Here is a 20515-nt window from a genome sequence, read left to right as displayed (position 1 = left end):
GGCGCAGTGACGTTTAGAGGATGCGCCGGAAGCTGCCTGAGTACGGAGCGCCGTGGGCTTTGGTGGAGTGCCTCCCCTCGGGGTGACGGCCGGTTCGCTCGGTGCAGGGGCCCCGCCCTCCTCCGGCGCTGGAGGTGACCGAGGCTCCCATCGCTGTCCGAGGGCGGCGGCCTTCCGTGGTGCCCGCAGGCCGCGGCGCGGACCGCGGAAGTAGCGGGAGACTGTCCTTCTGCTGTGAGAGCGATGGCCGCGGGGAAGCCTCAGCCCCTGCCCGGGCCACGGAGGACCGTGCGAGGCGTGGCGGCTGCCTGCTGAGGGACGCTGCGCGCCCGACCGCTACCTGAGGTGAGCGCCGCGGCCCACCGGAGCCGTGTGTGCGGCGCCGACGGTTCTACTGCGCGTGGGCGGAAGGCGCTGGAAGTCTCCGGGCTGCGCCGTGCTCTGTGCGAGCGGAGCTGGACGGGAGCGGTCGTGAGTGGAGCGGTTGCGGATAACGCGTAGAGCAGTGTGCACATGGCACTGGCTGCAGTTAGAGATTGCTTGTTCTTAAGAAAACACGTGCCTATTAGAGTGGCAAACACAGTCTGCCAAATGTACTGAAAAAAGCCCTTAAGTTTTGTCAGTAGTAAAAGTTACTTATGAACTTCTAACACGATAGGAGCAGCTGTTTCTGCGTTTTTAATTAAGAAGGCCTTAAGATTATTATCTGTAAGATATAATCCTTAAGATATTATCAAGAAGTAATATGTCTCTACATTTGTAGCCTTTTGTAGTGAAGAGTCTACTTTTCTATGCTTTCCTGTGTCACATTTAGAGATGTACTTCAAGGTTTTATTCCACGAAGGTAAAAGCATATGTATTGTGAGCTGCCGTTCAGATTCTCCAATTCATTTGATTTGGGAGCTTCTATGAATTGAATTCAATTAGTTATCTAATGCATTGAATGAGATCTCCCACAGAAAATAAATCTGGCTTTTTAACTGTTTGCCCCATGCTCATCTTTTTAATCACTTGCTCAAACCTATTGTAGGGACTTAAGATGCCACAGCATGTAAAAATAAATACAGGTCACATAGTTCAAGAGGTAGCATTTCAAGCTGTCAGTTTCACAGGCCTGTTTATTGGAAATAAACTGAGAAAACAAGGTGGGGGCGGAGGGGAAGTTTGTTTTATAAGGACAAAAAAAGACATCAAGGAGGTACAAAAGAGGTTACATGTCCTTCAGCACGATTCTCCAGACATCTCTTTGTATCTTCTTTAAGCACAAACCAGGTAACTTTTTATGAAGTTGTTATTACAAGAGTTTGAGTTAATTCAGTCAGTAATTAGCTTCTTATTATTCTGTTTTTATGCTTTGTTTTCTTCCTTTTTTTCAACTAAATGATAAGTAAACTGTAAAACAACATTTATTCACTGAAGTAGATTTAAAACTTGAATCAACTCTTACTGGACTCAGAATGTGAAAATGTTAACTCATTACATGAAATATGTAAACATTCATAGTGAATGCTAGCATGCACTGTCTCGTACAACTCACTTCTAAGTCTTAAGTAGGACAAACAGTAGTTCAAAGTATGTGCAAATGCTTCGTACTAACCTAATGAATATTCTGTGCTGTGATTGGTCACTTCAGTCTCTGCCTTAACATGCAATTTGAAGTACTGATGTACCAGTAATAATGATGTGATGCTTACCTTGTTTTCTGAACAGAACTAATACAGTGTTTTGATGTACCACAGGTAAATTTTTCCATAACCTTATGGAGAAAAAGGACTTTGAAGCATGGCTTGATAACATTTCTATTACATTTCTTTCTCTGACGGACTTGCAGAAAAATGAAACTCTGGATCACCTGATTAGCTTGAGTGGAGCAGTCCAGCTCAGGCACCTCTCCAATAATCTAGAGATTCTTCTCAAGAGGGACTTCCTCAAACTTCTTCCATTGGAACTTAGTTTTTATCTGTTAAAATGGCTTGATCCTCACACATTACTCACATGTTGCCTCGTCTCTAAGCAGTGGAATAAGGTTATAAGTGCCTGTACAGAGGTGTGGCAAACTGCATGTAAGAATTTGGGTTGGCAAATAGATGACTCTGTTCAGGATCCTCTGCATTGGAAGAAGGTTTACCTAAAGGCTATTTTAAGGATGAAGCAACTGAAGGACCATGAAGCCTTTGAGACATCCTCTTTAATTGGACACAGTGCCAGAGTGTATGCACTTTACTATAAAGATGGTCTCCTGTGCACAGGTAGGAATTTCAGAAAACTTGGAGTCTTACTCTTCTTTGTATCTGTACCGCCCAGCTTCCCCATTTGATTAATGACAAGTTGATTTTTCTTGAGCAGACAGTTTATTTTCATAGTGCAAACTCAGTTTAAGGCAATTCACTTTTTTTTTTTTTTTCAATTTCTGAAATATCTGGCATGCTATCAAGCTCACTAAACATTTAATAGGAAAAACAAAGTGAAAAAAACAAACAAACAAAAAGAAAACAGGAGACCAATGTATTTATTAGTTAAAAAAAGAGATGGTTACAGTGCTACATATTGTTCTTCAGATTAGCAATCTCATTTGAGAAGTACATTTATGTTAGGTATCCTCTTAGGAGATATCTGTGATCTCATTCAGGTTAAACTGAGTTTGGTCTCACAGTGTGGTCACAGGTGTAGTCTCAAGGTGTGTCAGGAAAAGTCTGTCTTCCTGGCAGTAAGATAATTTCTCTTTTACATTCTTAAGCACTTACAGTTCTTAACATGACTAGTTTCTGGTATGAATACCTTTAAGTAGATTTAACCTTGCTACTAATCTGATATGCATATTGCAGTGATGGTTTCAGCTTCCCTCCTGAAGACTGCAGATTTCAAGATTTCAGTGTGAACTCAGAAATACACATCCCTCCACATCTTCAGGTATACTAGGGTGGTTACTAGAAACCAGTGACTAGACTGTAGACAGTCTTTTCACTTTACTAGTAACCAGGGAAGGAAAATACAAAGGAGGAAGCAGAGTCAGACCTTACTGGGAAGCTGCATACTTCTGTTCTGAAACCAAAAGGGAAAAAGGTGGAAGCGTCTAGGTTTTTTGTCCAGTCTCCAAAACCAGCAAACTTGAGTAGTTATAAGTTTTGGTGGAGAAAGGAAATGCAGGTGAAAGAGCGAGGTATTCATCTGCAGTCTTTCCATCTTTCTCTGCAAAGAGATTTGATGGACTCCTTTCCTACATGAAACAAAGAAAAGCTTGCAGTATAGTCAGTGGCTCTACAAACCTGAATGTGATCTAATTGTATAAAACTTCCAGGTATTTTTCTCAGTAGGCACTTCCAAATAGCGGGAATGTTGGAAACTATGGAAGATTGTAAAAGTGTGTGGAGAAACTGGAAGAGAGACTTCTAGCATCTTCAGATTGTTGATTCTTTCCTCTGAAGAAAGGCTGAGGGAGCTGGGACTATTTAGCCTACAGAAGGGAAGGCTTGAAGGAATCTTATCATTATATATAAATGCCTGAAGGGAGGGTGCAATGGGTTCAGAGCCAGGTTCTTTTCAGAGGTGCCCTGTGACGAGGCAGAAGGCAGTGGGCACAAACTGAAACACTGGAGGTTCCATCTGAACATTGGGAAATCTTTCTTTACTGTGCAGGTGATGGAGCACTGGCACAGGTTGCTCAGAGAGGTTGTGAGTTTATCTCTTCAGAGATTTGGTGAAAATTCCATAACTAAGACATACATGGAAGACTAGTAATTATATTTAGTATTTGTTTCCAATTATCCTATTGTTTTATATTCCAGGATCAGATGACTTGTCTGCAAAACTGTGGGATGTAAGCACAGGTCAGTGCATCTATGGTATCCAGACACACACTTGTGCTACAGTGAAGTTTGATGAACAAAAACTTGTAACGGGCTCTTTTGATAACACAGTAGCCTGTTGGGAATGGAGCTCTGGGGCAAAAACACAGCATTTCAGAGGACACACTGGCGCAGGTATGTTGAACATCTCAGATTTTATTTTCATCAGTCAAGTAACATACGTCATCATAGAACAGATTATAATTTAAATTAGCTTTGTCTACAGTAGTATATTTTTAAGGCTCTGTCTCAAATCACATTGTGGGAGGGAAGTAGCCAGAATAGATCTAGATCTGTCTACCCTTGAATAACGCCAAAGCATAACCCATATATTGTTTTATAGGTGAAGAAGTGGTACTAACTATCATGGTGATTTGGTGCTTTAGAGTCTAGAATAAAAGATGCAAACCTTGTTTATCACCTGTTAACAGGGAGCACATGACAGTGAGAGTTCTTTAAATTCCCACACTGGAGATAGTCTTACAGGAAAGAGCACAATCAAGCCCAGCGATCTGTGTTTGCATTTGTCTTAATTCTGTCCTCTACCACAGAATATCCTCCACTCAACTGTAGGTCTGTTCTCCATGAGTAATGAGATGTATCAATTTAATAATCCTGTTGGAATTGATTTCTTAGAACTATTAGTATATTAAGATAGGAACCTCAACATAATCCAGCCTTAATGGAACCAATGATCTTCATGCTTTTAATTTGAACAAACAGCTGGTAATTTTGCTGTGTAAACTCAGGAATAGAGTAATAATTTACATGTACAGTTCAAGAGCAACAGTTAAAGCTGTAATAGTGAATTTTGATCTGGTTAAAAAAACATACATAGAGACTGTTGCTGCTTTTGAGAACACTCTTTGCTTGTAGTTTTTAGTGTGGACTACAACGATGAACTTGATGTTCTAGTCAGTGGCTCTGCAGACTTCACTGTGAAAGTATGGGCCTTATCAACAGGATCGTGCCTGAATACCCTTACTGGACACACAGAATGGGTCACTAAGGTGGGAATATTGTTTTTGTATTAATCTTGGTAAATATTTGCATGAAGTTTACAAGTTGTTCTTTCTATTTTCTAATACCAGTCTTCCCCGTAGGTATAGAATATGAAGAAGATCAGGAAATGTAGATACTGGAAAATAATGTTTAAACAGAAAGAAAAGCTGTAACTAAACTTTTCAAAGGTTTGAAGAGATTTCTGTGCTGAAGTAACTGGAATAATATTAGGAATCAGCATTTGAAAGATCAAATGAATGCAGTGGTTCAGAAAGAAAGCTACTTTTAAAATTATGTAGAAAACTAACGAATGTGATAACTAAAATCTAAGCATAAAGTGTTCTGACGTTTAGAAAAGGTATTTCACTTATGAGCATTTCAGAAATTGGAATGTGCATTGAGAGCAGAATTTTGGAGAAGTACATGTGTTAGCTTATCTGTACAAGAGGTTCTCACTATTAGGAGCAAGCAAGTGTAAATGGTAGTTTCCCTTTAGGTGCTAAAGGCATCTGTATTTCTTTTGACCATGTGTGTGGTGTATTGTTGTGTAAGAAAATGGACAATGCAAATGACTGTTTGGTTAGTTAACAGTATCAAAATAAGTCATTACATCCTTCAATTACAGGTAGTTTTGCAGAAGTGCAAAGTCAAATCTCTTATGCATAGTCCTGGGGATTATATTCTTTTAAGTGCAGATAAGTATGAAATCAAGGTATGTACCATATATCGTACATGTATCATTGCAGTACCCAAGGAAGCAGAATACTTGTGTGCTTCTCTGATTCAGAAATAATACCGGATTTTTTTCTCTCATAGTCCTTGCTTTTGAAGACATGTACAAGACAAAAAACTTTTTGGAAGCTAACTATTCACTGATTTCCTTCATGCTTACAATCAAATAGTAGATCAGTACATATAATAAAAGTCAAAATATAAGTGTTTTTTATTGTATGCCTAATACACTAACTTGTCAGTGAGCCACTTACTGCAAGTACTGCTATTGTTGCTAACTGTCGGGTTGGAGGATGCTGTATGTAAATAGTTCATGACTATGTGTTACAAGTCAGTTATAGAACTGATGTTCCCATTAAAGAAGATAAATATTTTTGAAAAACAGGCACACATTTACCTGCTGCTTTACATGAGATTGTAAGCCTTGTTTAATTTGTGTAATAGTTTATAATTTGAATGTTTTATGGTCTTAAACTGTTTTCTAATTCTAGATTTGGCCTATTGGAAGGGAAATAAACTGCAAGTGTTTAAAAACACTGTCTGTTTCTGAAGATCGCAGCATCTCTCTACAGCCCAGATTGCACTTTGATGGTAAATACATAGTGTGTAGTTCAGCACTAGGATTATACCAGTGGGATTTTGCCAGCTACGATATTGTCAGGTAAATGTTTCACCTTAAGATGTGCTGAATTTATTCTCAAGGCATGCTTTTAAAAAAAATAAGAACTGTAGCATGTTAGTTTTAATGCTTTAAATGTCATTCAAAGGATCTTGATTAAAAAATCTTTAAACATCATTCTTCACAAATATTGCCAGGTTTCACTCTAATTTATCTCTAATTGTACCAACCATTTGATTGCTGTTTTGATTTCTGGTCACAAGCCAATCCTCTTTCATATTTTCAATATGTGAGTTTTAGATTTTTTTTAAATAGACTTAAATCAGGCTGCATTGCTATAGTTTTGAACACAAAGCTGTAGTGACAAGAAGCTAATGTTGCTATGGGAATTGTTCTGCAGTGAAGCAGAAGGCCTTTTCTGGGAGTCATTTGGTGGGAAAAGATATTAAAAAGACCATTTCCTTATTGCACTACTGAATTGAGATCTGTCATTCTCAATAACTGGATGGAATGTTAGTGAAATCTATCAGATTACAGAATCACATAATCACAGAATGGCCAGGGTTGGAAGGGACCTCAAGGATCATGCATCTCCAACCCCCCTGCCACGTGCAGGGCCACCAACCTCCCCATTTAATACTAGACCAGGCTGCCCAGGGCCCCATCCAACCTGGCCTTGAACACCTCAGGGACAGAGCATCCACAACGTCTCTGGGCAGCTGTTCCAGCACCTCACCAAAATTGCAAAAAAGGATAAAATATTCTGTTCTAGAAAAGAATCTGATTTTTATCTATTGGAAATGGTGTAACAATCTTTGACATCAAAGATTCTAACTTACTAAAGAAAAAAAAATGTATTCTAGAACTCTTAGCAGACTCTTAATTGAAATGGCTGGAATTTTTTGAAGAGTACCTGCTATAGAAAGATCAACTCCAAAAGAAGTGCTTCTTCTAAGCTGGAATTCCTCTTTTTTTTCTTGCTCTTAGCTTACCTTCCTATGTTTCGAAAGGGAAAGATAGTCATTCATTGCTAAAAACAGATTTTCCTATCCATGTCTTTGAACCTCAGCTTTGTGCATTATGTAACTGTATGGTCAAATGCTTAGTCAGCTGTGGAAAACTTATTCTTTTCAATTTCTATTCAAGTTTTATTTATGAAGCAAAAAATCCTAAAGGTATAGTAGAATTAATATGCACGTTTTTTTTCTTCCTGAGATGGATATGTCTAATTTATACTAAGAGTCAGTAAAGCAGCATTCTGTTAAGTACCAATCTTGAATGATTTATTATAGTGTCACAAGATAGCATTTTTATACTTTATTTTCCAGCTTTTAAAAAAAGTGGTCAAATAAGAGGTTATACCTTTTAAAGACATTAAATCTGTATGAAAATTTACAGTAAAACATAAGTACGTCTGTTCTTTTGTGTGTATCTTGGAGCAGACCTTTTTTTCTGTTGTGCTTTGCAGAATCCATTTCAAACCTTACACTTTACTTACATTTAGAACGATCTGCCGTGAATGCAGAAAGCCAACACTGGAACCATAGGCCTGAAATAAAAGTTCACTTGCTTAATATGAAAAATTTGCATCCAGTTCTTCCTGAATAATTTAGAAATGATGAGTTTAGATGCTTATTCTCTATAGACACATAAGGATTTGTTTTAGTAATACAGGTTCATGACTATGTAATGATAGATTTTCTAACGATACTGCCTTATCTTCTAGGGTTATCAAGACTCCTGACTTCTCAAATGTGTCCTTGCTGGGCTTTGGAGAAATATTTGCTCTACTGTTTGATAATAGATACCTGTATATAATAGACTTGAGGACAGAAGAACTGATAAGCCGCTGGCCTCTACCAGAGTATAGAAAATCAAAGAGAGGCTCAAGTTTTTTGGCTGGTGAAATGTCTTGGTTAAATGGACTAAATGGTCAAAATGATACAGGCTTGGTTTTTGCCACCAGTATGCCAGACCACAGTATCCATTTGGTGTTATGGAAAGAACATGGCTGAAAAGATTACATATGCAGAAATCTTCAGGATTATATGGACTATCAGAAATGTGTCTATCAAATGAAACTTTGCATGAACCAAAGTTGCACATCTAATGGTATCATCATGCAATGCACAATCATTTGATTTTATTTGGGCATTTGGGAACGGATTGGTTTTGACGTAATACAACAGAGCATGCTAACAGTATTCACCATTAAGTTTGTCTTTATTCATGTTTAAGTGTACCTGTTTGGGCTCTGAAGCATAGCTTGTAAAGTTAAAACTATTCAGATCCACCATTAAGTCTAAAATGAAGTAGTGCTTGACCTCATTTCTGCCTTTTTTGTTGTTGTTGTTGTTGAAGCAGAAGGTGGAGCTACTGTTTTAGAATAGGCTTTTGTGCTTTTGTACGTATAATACCAAATACTGGTCACAGTGCATGGCTCCTTGCTCAACTTGAATGAGAACATAGTTGATCTTTTCTCTCCCCAGTGCTATCTTCTAAAAAAGTTTTTTTCTTTATGATAGCTTTAAATATTTAACCTTTGAAACTGAGTAATCAACAGAGTTCTTTAACTAGAATCGGATGCTAACAATAATGATTTGTTTAAGCTCAGGAAAGTGCCAATACAGGCTCTCCTCAGTCAGTGAGCCAACTTTTCATCTGTCTGATAGAGCTTGCCAAAACAATTAACCTTAGACGTCCTCTGACGGTATTTTGTCATATTTTCTGATGGTTATCCCACTCAGAATGGTTTGATCAATACTTTTATAGTCCACATTTCTGATTATGTGACTTTATTCACAGCTAGACTGAACATCACCCAATTCATTTCATTTCTATCCTTACAGCACAGATAATTATGTTAAATGATGCCTGCCAGCCATACACTTTTTCAAAAAGTTAAAATTACTTTAAGTGCATTATTATATCAATTGCTACAGCTACATTTGAAAAATGGGCAAATGTGAATGGCACATCTTTAAAAATAAAGAATAAAAAATAAAATCAAAAATTTGAAAAAAAGACTTAAGAATAGGGAAACATCTTTTATTTTGATCAGCTGTAAGAGACAGGCTCTATAGATGAATTAACTATTGAGTAGCAATACTCCACATACTTTTGTGGTGTTTGACATGTACTTGAAAGATGTATCTATGAAATTTCAACTTCTATGCTTTAGAAATATTTAGGGGTTTTGTTTTGCTTTTTCTTTACAATAAAATCTCCCCTTCGTACACAACTTGAAAATCAGATTTTTCAGAAAGATTGGCTCTTGTCCTTGAAAATATAAAATTCTGTAGTACTAGCATTTATTTGTGATTTTTGTCATGGTTTTTGTGGCTCCCAACACTTGTGGAAACCTAGTTCCTTATGTAGTAATGAACAGAAGCCATGTTTCCCAAAGGTAGGTAGTATGAATCACACCAGTGTAAGGAGAAGTTTTGGTATGCAAGAATCAATACTGAAGTGGTGTGGTAGGAATTACATGAGGTCACAGTGGAGCAGCGTCTCTTGAAAACAAGGCCAAAGACTTAAATACCCAGTTTTCCACCTTTATTCACACCGACTTACTTTGAAAATATGTTTGTAGTAAAGGAATTTTATCAAGTAGAAGCCACATTCATAGGTCTTTATTTAAACTAGGCCAGTTGGGGCATGCATGGTAATCTCTTACAGCTTTTGCTATCTGACTCAGAAGCGAAGAAAAGCTATGTGAAACAGAAAACTTGAAGTTCTTCAGGTGAGTGTAATTATACTGTGTGTCGTAGGTGCAGTAACTCATCTTAAAGGAGCTACGTGAAGACAGACCACCTATAAAAATTGAATTTGTCACCTCAGGAGCAGTTGAGATAGGAACATGCGAAAAAAATGTTATACTCAAATTGACGAAATTAGGATTGACTATTTGGACTGTGAGATAAATGGAAATTGGGCTGCACTTCCAATAGTGGTTGTTATTGATGAGAAATCTATCTGGACACAAGTAGTGTTTTTCAGGGACCAGGACTAGTTAGCTGTTTTGTTTGTAAACTTGATGATGCAAAGTGCGCTCTCAGCTTGTTTCCAACAATACTAAATTGGAGGCACAGGAAGAACCCTTGGGAAGAGAAACAGTCATTATGCAAAGGAAGAGGGGATGCTGTTTTGAGGGATTTCAGAATACTGGATAAATGGGCTGGCAGTACTCTTACAAGTCTAACTTGGAGCAAATGCACTATCCAGCACCTGAGATAATCGTCCCACACAGGGGGCTGGTTAGAACCATCTACATGGTTAGAACAAATAAGATGGAATACTATTACACTCAGTAGTATAGGACTCAGTACTATTCTCTTGTGACAAAAGCAGCCAACTGTTTACTGAGCTGTTCTAACAAATACATAGCTGGTGGTTCAAGGGAAGGATTCTTAACCTGTGTTCAGCACTCAAAGTCACACTTGCGCAACCACATCCAACACTGAGTTACCCAGCACAAAGCAAACACTGAAACAAGTCTAATGAGAGGCTGCAGATGTGAACTGGCTGAAGCGCAGGATGTCTCAAAAGCTGTGAAAGTTGAATTCAGTCTTCCACAGAGAATAACAGGAGGAGTGGAAAAGGTGATATACATTACTGCAGTCACCAGCTACCTATTAAGAATGTAAAGGGGAGACAAAGTCACTCAACCCGGCATACTGCAGTAGAGTAAAGGCTAGCTCTAATGAAAGCAAGCTGTCCAGTGTGAGGGCAGTACAACACTGCAGCAGGTTGCCCGAAGCAGTTGCGTGTTCAGCTAAGCTAGACATAGACCTGATCAAGCCGTGCTACCTTACCCTGCTTTGAGCAGAAAGACTGCGGACTTCCAGCTATTCAAAATTACATGAGCCTGTAATCTTTGGCATTATGCCAAAGCATGATGTGAATCATCCAAGATGTGCTGTACTGCTCTTCTACACTTTTACAAAAAATGAAGTTCAAGACTTCTCATAACAGCTAATTATTATTTTAAATGCCAATAACAAGCAATTACAAACTGCATTTGCTAACTAATTCAAAGCTACTCATAATAGAGTTGAAACATGCCAATGCCTTTTCAACACAAAACAGATGAAAGAATTAAAACATTACATTGACATAGAAGTTAAATAAATGAAAGCCTACTCCCACAAGCATCTCCATCTCACCCACACCAGACTACTAGTACTGCCCCAGCTATCACTTCATAGGAAGGTTCCACTGCATTCCTACATCAGCCCTGTCCCTCTCCATTGTGGGAGTGTATGAGACATTAAAAAATGACTGAAATTGTAAAACTATAGGTTTTTTGCTTTTTTTATTCCCACATAACCCTTCAAAGGAAAATCAATAAATACATTGCAGGAGGGTTGTTTATTTGTTTTTGTTATTATTTTTTTTTTCTGTACTTTTACACCTACCTAAGGCAAGGAATACAATATAACTCACCATACAAAATAGTAAAAATGGCTTATTTTGATGAACAAACATTTTGTTATCAGGCCTTATGGTTCTAGGAAAACTAACAAAAATTTACTATGTTTATGTATCATACAGTCATTCTTCTGCTTTTCCATCTCAAAAATAGTCTTCAGTCCAGTAATCTATATACTTCAACAGCAGTCTATAACCCTTGCCTCTATTTTAAAGCTTCTCAACAAAAGGCAGCATTTTTAATTAACTAATTCACAAGAGCTGTGAGTAGCAAAAATGCACCACATTTCTTAAAGGCACAAGTCTCAAAAACACAGTCAATGTGTTCTTTGGATTAGCATAAATCCAGCAGCTGTTACAATATATTAACATTTTAAAAACTCTATTTCTAATAATACATGGGATACTTTTTTCAGTTGAAACTGGTACATCTTTTCCTCAGATACTTTCACAGTGCATTTGTTTGTTTTATTTAAATTGTTACAGGAAAATTTTCTACCCAAGTCATGACATATGAACAGCAACAATTGAGGAGCATTAATTTTACCACTTATTCATTGTATGTTTTTTTAATACATAGATTCAAAAATGCATATAGATTACAGCATTACATAAATCAGTTGAGATACAAATTTTATTTTTAATTGAAAACTCACTGAAGAGGCAAAATCGTCTACATTGATCTCTGCTATCATTAAATGGCTAACGGCTCTGCCATAAATTCCAGTTTCTGTTATGAAGCAGTGCCTTCAGCATATGACAGTTCTAGTGCAATCTGGTGTTTTCTTATGCTGTCTCTGTGATTATAATGAATTGCTGTGTTAATTCCAATGTAGCTCTTCATCTGGCACATACTATCACAAGCCACCCATTAATGACAATGCTAAACACAGCTGTATTTCCACATACACAAAAATAGATTCATTTCTTCTTTGGGCATTTTACAGGTTTGTTGCACAAAGTAAAACAAACAGGAACGTAGAAAAATAAAAAGGAAGCTGTAAATAAGTTCAAAGAAAATCTAATCAGTGCACGGTCACTTCCTATGTGTTTAATAATGCATTTTCTTAGCTAGAGAAAGGTCAAAGTACTCATCCCCCCCACTATGCCTTAACTCTTCCAGGTAAGGAAGTTGCAGCAGCCTTTATCAGGGGCATACAACTCCATCACAGCCTCTATTTCAGTGCAGATTGGTAAATGGTATCATACCATAGTACACAGGCAGAATGCATTTACATTTGGTCTGTACATAAAGGGGTCGTTCTCCCAAATCTCTGTGATATGTAATTCTCATGTGCAAGAGATTTTAACGTGATTTTTGAATGATATCCTATGCCTCCCTGGGGCGCAGGAAACTTCCCACTTTTGCTTTTTGCAGACAACGTTTCTCTTTTGAGCTTACAGTACTGTCTGATAGAGAACTTTGTTAACATTCATGATTAACGATGAGTTATATCTCCACAATGTCGTATCCCTGATGAGAGATTCTCTGGGAAGGTTACTTTGAAGGGGCACGCGGCAGTGATAAACAAGGGCAACATCTGTTGGAACATTCACACTGGTCCCATAAGCATGCAGGACAGAGTGGACTGAAGTCTGAATCACCTTTCTTGGATCAACTATCATTTTCTTGGGATTGAAAATCTCTTTCCTGTCAGGCTCTCTGTGAACATGCTGTAGTATGTTAATACCTGGCACAGCATTCCAAGATGAAATGTTGAACATGGGAGTGGTTATGGTTTCAGGAAAGATATGGTTCTCAAAGAGGAAAACACCAGTTTCTGGATTTTGCTCCTGAAGACTGCTCATCATCGTTTTCCAGTCTGAGTGCTTTAGGGGAAGAATTATTTCATCAGCATCATTAAGAACCACAAACCTGCTCCTCTGCATGTTGCGGTATATACAGTCGTTTAGAGCTGTGATTTGTCCATAGTAGCCTATGTCTTTTGCATCCATAGAAAAGTGCCATTTAGGAGAAACCTTGAGATATGAGTTTATTGGCCACGGAATTATCTCTACAGTTCCTTCTTCCAAATAAAACTTCAGGACTTTCTCCATCATCTGGCTGCAGTTGTTCTTGTAGATCACCACTTTCTGTACCCCAAGAATCTTGTACATTTCCATACTCTGTATAAACTGTAAGACATTGTTGTAATTCCCAAACATGGCAGAGATGCATACCGTGAAGTCAGCAGAGAAAGGCTCTGCTTTGCGGTTTTTTATTTCAAACCTTGATAGCTGGTCAATATCTCCATGTGGAGACTGATGAATTGATACATGTGTTGGATCACAGTTTCCAGGTTCCAAGCAAACTATATCTGCTGCACCATACGGGAATCCAAATCTGTCCGAGTGAACATCTATTTTTGCTTTTGATACATATATCTTTCCATGGGGCTGACAACAAAACCAGCAGTATAGTTCTTTGACATCTTCATGGTGAACAATCCCAATCACACGTGTGACTTTGCCTTCTCTGTCATCGAAGTATGGGGATATAATAAAAGTTCTGTTATCTTTTAATGGTGTTATTGTGCCATTTGCAGTTTGCCCTCTACACCTACTACCTTCTTGTACTATTTTTGGCAGGTGAATAAGTCTCTGTATTCTAAGATAAGAAAACGTGACCATTGATGTTAGCATTATAATGCACACAGCACCAGCAAAGTAGGATTTTTTCCCGCCACACAACATCTTGAATGTATCTAAATACAGATGTAAATGTCTTTGTCCTTGCTGTTTACGCTGCTGTATCTGTAGGAAAGAACATGTTCAATAAGAGATATTATAGACTTTGAAAAAAGCCATGGGAAACATCTCTGTCACTCTGAAGTGACTTAATCAGAAATCCAGCTACTGTGCTTTTGTGAAAAAACAGTTGTGAAGTACATAGTGCTTGTAATGGGATGGATGACACTGTCTGTGACACTGAATATGCCAGATGTGTGTAATAATTTCTTACTGCTGCAATAATAATTTCTTTCTTGCTGCAAATTGAGGGTTCCTTAAGTACTGGAAGAGACTATTACAGAGATCGATATCAAATAGAATAAGGATATATACATGTATCTATTTTTTTATAACAAATATTTTAGAACATTCAATTAAATAAGCAGGGAGGAATTTTTAAAGCAAAATAAATAATGTTTTTTCCAAATAGAGTATATGTAAATGATACACAAACAAAAGTCAACCAGACTTACCTACAAATGTAGGGGCAGACAAATAAATGAAATGCATGCAGAATTAGTTCAGTTAAGAAAACATAGACACATAAATTGGGATTATTACACAAAATAGTCTAGACGTGTTAATCCCCTACCTTGCATTTCACTACAGATGAGACAATACATGCAGAAGAAGGTCAGTTCATACAATTCAGCAGAAGTCAAGAAAACATATAGTGGGGAGCAGTATAAAACTTAACTTCTTAATTATCACCTCTACCCTACTTGGCACTGCACAAGGCAAGGCTTGGAGGGAAGACTTCCTCATGTTCTTGCAGCCAGCAATCTGTGTCTCCTGACTGCTTGCACTGTGTCTGGCATGGCCGGGGAGGGGCAGAAATCAGCTCTTGGACTTCCATTGCTATGGGAACAGAGGCATTTCTGAGCACCTTTAAGGCCAAAGTTCTTGGGAGCACTCATCTGTTAACAGCTGTTAACATCTGACAAGTAGCCCATAGCATTGTCAACTAGTAATTTCTGCCAAAGGAGCTGAAACAAAAGTTTCCTTTACTAATTCATCTTTAGGAATTCAGATGAGATCTATAAAAGTTAAGGTGGCAGCAGTCTCTTTAAAGACCTGCATGTACCACAATGATTCTCGGGAGAAGCGTGATCCATATTAATTCAAATTGATCTTAGATCAGAAAACTAAACAGGTGGAAGAAAGTATCCCTGACTTCCAGCAGGAAGATTGGGGTAAATTACGAAGATGGAATAAACTGATTCTGTTGCACAAGATGAAGAGAATGTTTCTAATGGGCATGAAAAAGAAACAGCTGCTGAGAAAAACAAACAACAAAACACACCATTAAAAGACCCAGATTTCCATGTGTATAATTTACAGGAGGAAAAAAAAAAAAGAAGCATTGCCACAGGTATGATAGATTTTGGAAAATTCTCCTTTTTTTTTTTTTTTAAATCCCTCCTCCATTCTTTTCCAAGGCATCATAATAAAAACCATTTGCATTTTTTGCACTCCTGTATCTTCTGACAGTACATACATGTTAGATCTCTAACAATACCTTTTTTCCAAAGCACATTACTCAGGCAATTGTAAAATAATAATTAAACCTAATAATTCATATCTTTTTTTTTTTTTTCTCCCACATTTCACACATTGCCTAATGCTATTTTGAGAGCCTCTATCTCAATACTGCTTTGTAATGGAACAGAATACTAGCACGTTTAAAGAAAAAAAGGAACAATAAAGTACCTAAACACCTTAATCCATAGTTTTGATTAAGTTATCGTACCCAGCAGCTTCACATCTTTGGAAGTACCTGCAATCACTGGCAACTTTACTGTTTGGCTTGAAAAAAAATCTCCTAGAGTCTGGTTTTCTGCTTCAGTTTTCAACCAGAAAAAAAAGGATCTCACTTCTTAATATTGCAATCTAGATTCTGAATTTCCTAAATAGGAAAAGAACAACAGACCAAGCCTTTAGAATGATGTGAAATATTTGTCCAGTTGCTCCTTCCTCAAAAATCAAAGCAAAGAGAACTATGCTTACAACGTAACCCTTGAAGTGCCTCATTTGCCAAGGATGATATCATTTCTAGCATCCTTTAATATATACAGAGAAAGTTCAGATAAGAACTGTCAGAAGCATCAGAAATCACACTTAACATTTAACATTTTTCTTGACTGTTCATGTAATTACTTAACATACTGATCAGTCTTACATGCTAATTAGTTTTTACTAAAGAAATATCACAACAAATCACCATTAAGAATACACAACTAATTTATTACCTGTTATTTCCCTTGCATTTGCTGACTGTAAATAATGAACAACAGAAAGGTATCTTTTCAACTGTGCTTCAAAAAGTTAATATCTGAAAGAGAAAACATCTTTTAAAGCAGACAGCCAAGTGAAGTTCTGGTTTTTGTTTTTCGGTTTTTGGTTTTTTTTTTCCCCAAAGATAAAGAGTAAGAATTGTTCAAAATAGTACAATATTGAGGAAAAACAATTCTAGTACAATACTTAAGACACTTGCCAACACCTATTTCAAATGGTTGGTGTTCTGTAATGTGCGTAATAGTAACCACACCTACCAGAGAAACAAGTTTTACTTCTCTTAAGCAATTACACAGCTGCCTCCCAAGAATTTCATTTACATTACAAACTTGAATATGGAGTTGTTCAAGCAATCAAACTAGGCACTTGGGTGGGGATTTTTTTTAGTGCTACTTTGGAAGGTTTCCTTCTGGAAATTTAATCCTGCGTTAATCTGCAGTTCACATGCACACTCAAAAATAGCTTTTAGGTATAATATATGTTTGTGTTTTTTTGTTCGTTTGTTTTTCAGCAATGTATGTTTCTCTTTCTGTAACATTCTATCAGCTTAATTAAGGTAGGTAATTACATGTTCTGATGGAGGAAGTGAGAGAGACATCAGAAAACAGCAGCAGGTTCCAAAAGCAAAGACAAAGAGCTGAACAAAGAACTCAAGACACCCCAGAAAACTGAACGCTGAAGAAACTAAATACCTAGCCATTTTGTAAATGACATTAATGGTACTCCTGACATGTGATTCATGAATTTTGGTTTCCTGAGATTAACAGCAAAGAAATCTGGTCAGGAAATATATAATGTCAGATTAACATGGAACAGTACATTTATACTTCCTCAGTATAATCCTCAAATATGCTGCCAGCATATTTGAAAGAGTTTGTTTTAATAATTCATTCATGTTTTGTGCTCTAATTCCGGTTACAATTCAAATAGAATATGATTCAGGTTTGCTTTAATACTAAATCGATCTAATGATATCATTATAACTGCTTTGCACCAGTTAGTTCTTCTTCAGTATTGCTACTAAGAGTAAAAAGCCTTTCTTCCCCACTCCTGCATTTATGGACTGCGGTCATATCTCCTTTCAGTCTTCATTTTTATTACTCTTTTCATCAAGCAATACAGGATGTTCCAATATCTTACAAGAAACACCCCTGACCAGTTGCTTTTGTCCAAACAGCCGAGTATCAGTTAATCTCTAGCACAGGTGATCAGAAATATATTTGCAAATGACAGTTACTGGAAATGCTCTTTTTAAATACATGCTAAGATTAATACTTTTTCAATATACATAATATTGGTCAGATGCATCTGAGCTTGTCATCAGACCAAGTCTTACAGCCAGTTATAGTTACACAACATGCTTTCCTTTGTTGCAAGCTCATAATAAAGATCTCTTGTTGATTGAGTTAATGTCATTTCTCTTTTTTTTTTTTTGTTTCTTTCCCCTCCCCCCCCCCCCCCGCCAATCCTTCTAAAAATTTCTAAAGTCCTGGTGTGGCTTTAGAACTCCATACATCTCAATCTTTTTCTTCCTTCCATAAAAGAAATGAATTACTTATATGCTTTCTATTGCACACTATACCATTACTATCACAACACATTTCTTAAACATCTGTCACTGGTCCTTCACTATTTCGTCTTAAAATTTTGGGATGGGAATTATTCAGCATTGGTGTTCAAGTGGAGTGCTGTTTTTACCTTTGCAGTAAAACTTCTATTTTCAGATCTACTCTTCCATCATCTTTCCTATACACAACCACAATTAGCAATCAAAGCAAAGTGCTAATTTAGTTCAAGAGCCATTCAATTCACAGTTCATTATTCATTTTCCCCCACATCTCCTTGGCATTGTATCTTTCCATTATAGTTTGTTCAATATAGTGTTGAGACAGCTGAAGACAATTTATGCTGCTCATCTCAGTAATTTCACAGTCTACGTTGTTTGTTTATATATATATTCTATTATATATATATTCTAATAACTCTCACCTTATTCCTCTACCTTCCAGCCTTAGCGTGGGTCAGGGCAAAACAAATGTATTCCAAAAGGTCAGTTGACAGAGGTGATTACAAAACTTCAGACTCCAACAAGTAGCATTAGAATGAGTAGTACCGCAACACTAGACATGCTAACATTTGGTTTATCTGGGATCTAACCAAAGCAAGGCTACCATTAGTGAAGAGCCTTAATTTATTATTTGTCATAAATACATTCTCTCTCCCCTTCTTTACAGCGTTGCCAAAAGCAACAGCACAAAACATTGGTATTTAAACTGTAATAAAAATTCCAAAGATTAACTAACATTTCATCATCTTGAACAAGATTTTCATTGTTTTTTTTTTTTTAAACTACTGATGATAGTTTAGCTTCTTCTCTTTGAAATGCCAGTGTTCTCCCTCTCTTACATGAATCAAAGGCAGAAGGGTTTTGAAGGTTTAAATTATTTAATTATTGGTATTTAATTGCTGGTAAAATATTGTTCTACAAGAATTAAACTGGCTATTTCTATTCTAAATACAAAGAAGCAAGAGGGTAATATCATCTACTTAGTTTGCAACATGACCCTTCCCAAGCCACACCGTTCCTGGAACACACATAAACACTCTGCTGTAAAACCAAAAAAATACCAATTTCTCCTTTTGTAAACAATTAGGCTTTGCAACCTTTGAACAGAAACAGACCAGCAGAAGTTTCACAACAACATTTAATATTGTTACTTCAACTTATAATCTGTATCAGTATTGGCTGGAAGAGATTTAATTTTCTTTGTTGTACCTAGTATGCTTGGGATTTGTGACTGGACATTGTTGGTAACAAAATGTTTTAGCTACTGCTGAACAGCGCTGACACAGAGCTGAGGCCTTTCCTGGTTCTCACCTTGGGCATATGTGAGCAGTTAGAGGTGTACAAGAAGCATGGAGTAAAGACAGCTGGGACAGCTACCCCAAAGCTGACCAGGGGGGAAAGAAGGAGGGGGAGAACACACAGTTATAGTGTTTGTTTTCCCAAGTAACTGTTACTCAGGATGAAGCCCTGCTTTCCTGCAAAATGGCTAAACAGTTGCCTTATGATGGGAAGTAGCAAATTAATTCCTTCTTGGTTATTCAGGAAGTTTTGCTTTATCCATGACACTGCCTTTAACATGGCTAAGCCCATGTTTTCTCACTTTTACCTTTCCACTTTACTTCTGCATCCTGCACCGAGGGATGGTGGAGATGCGGTAACAATGCATCTGCAGGGGACTTTGCTGCCTATCAGGGTTAACCCACAACACACACTGAAACTGTTGTCTCAATAAATTATGCATTCTCTAAATGTAAAATTACACTCCCACGCTTGGGGTTTCTTCAAACAGAGATTAAAAAAAAATATATGTATTTTATGATTATCAAATATCTAAAACATACCGTTCAGAGGTTAGCAACAGTATCTCCAAAACAGGGCTGACTGACTATCATCTTTCTTATTTGCTGTTTCTTTAACGGAAACAATAGTCTTGCTCCTGGTGAGCGAGTCCCTTTTCCAAATGGTGCACGTTGTAGAACCCCGTACAGGAACCTAAAGACAGAAGCCCTTACCGCGCGGCAGACCCAACTGACGAACGTCCCGGCAGCAGCGCACCCCTCTCCGGACCTCACGTTCACCGCTCCGCGACTTCGCCTTTCCCACTGCAGCGGAGCCGCTGCCGTCGGAGCCTCGTGCGATAGACGAGGATACGAGAGCAGAAGGGGAGCCCTCGCGCCCCTCCCGAGCTAACTCTGGATCACCAATAGCAGCTACGCCGAGTACCTCTGTGCCGGCTCCGCCACAGCCTCCGCTGCCGCAGAGCGAGGAAAGTCGGTGCCGCCCGCTCCCGCCACC

The 20515-nt window shown here is 37.8% G+C and overlaps 2 protein-coding genes across 13 annotated transcripts in view; one reads left to right on the top strand and one right to left on the bottom strand.

Moving 5' to 3' along the window:
- The first annotated feature begins 53 nt into the window (after positions 1–53).
- Positions 54–9813, top strand: FBXW2 (F-box and WD repeat domain containing 2). 3 transcript variants are annotated; one of them, XM_003211375.4, is made up of 7 exons: positions 54–345; positions 1740–2249; positions 3786–3980; positions 4722–4855; positions 5473–5559; positions 6071–6240; positions 7925–9813. In XM_003211375.4, exons 2-7 carry the CDS (start codon positions 1760–1762, stop codon positions 8211–8213), a joined length of 1365 nt encoding a protein of 454 aa, XP_003211423.1. In that variant the 5' UTR covers positions 54–345; positions 1740–1759; the 3' UTR covers positions 8214–9813. The 3 variants fall into 3 exon arrangements, with proteins under 3 accessions (XP_003211423.1, XP_031412119.1, XP_010719397.1); XM_010721095.3 differs by lacking the exon at positions 54–345 and adding an exon at positions 357–1272; XM_031556259.1 differs by lacking the exons at positions 54–345; positions 5473–5559 and adding an exon at positions 355–1272.
- Positions 9814–11493: 1680 nt separating this feature from the next.
- The window catches only part of LOC100540713, a 16915-nt gene continuing 7893 nt past the window's right edge, over positions 11494–20515 (bottom strand). For 3 of the 10 annotated variants that reach the window (XM_031556266.1, XM_031556262.1, XM_031556264.1), the window contains exons 2-3: positions 16608–16690; positions 11494–14382 (exon numbers count right to left, since the gene is read on the bottom strand). In XM_031556266.1, the coding sequence (XP_031412126.1) occupies positions 13027–14322 (1296 nt within the window). In that variant the 5' untranslated portion in view covers positions 14323–14382; positions 16608–16690 and the 3' untranslated portion in view covers positions 11494–13026. Of the gene's footprint in view, positions 15217–16607; positions 16691–20061; positions 20510–20515 lie in introns of those variants that run through there. The other 7 variants (XM_031556263.1, XM_031556267.1, XM_031556261.1 and 4 more) reach the window with 7 other exon arrangements.

The sequence above is a fragment of the Meleagris gallopavo genome, chromosome 19 (genome assembly GCF_000146605.3).
Source record: "Meleagris gallopavo isolate NT-WF06-2002-E0010 breed Aviagen turkey brand Nicholas breeding stock chromosome 19, Turkey_5.1, whole genome shotgun sequence".
NCBI classification, from domain to species: domain Eukaryota; kingdom Metazoa; phylum Chordata; class Aves; order Galliformes; family Phasianidae; genus Meleagris; species Meleagris gallopavo.
This window is presented reverse-complemented; position numbering and strand designations above follow the sequence as displayed.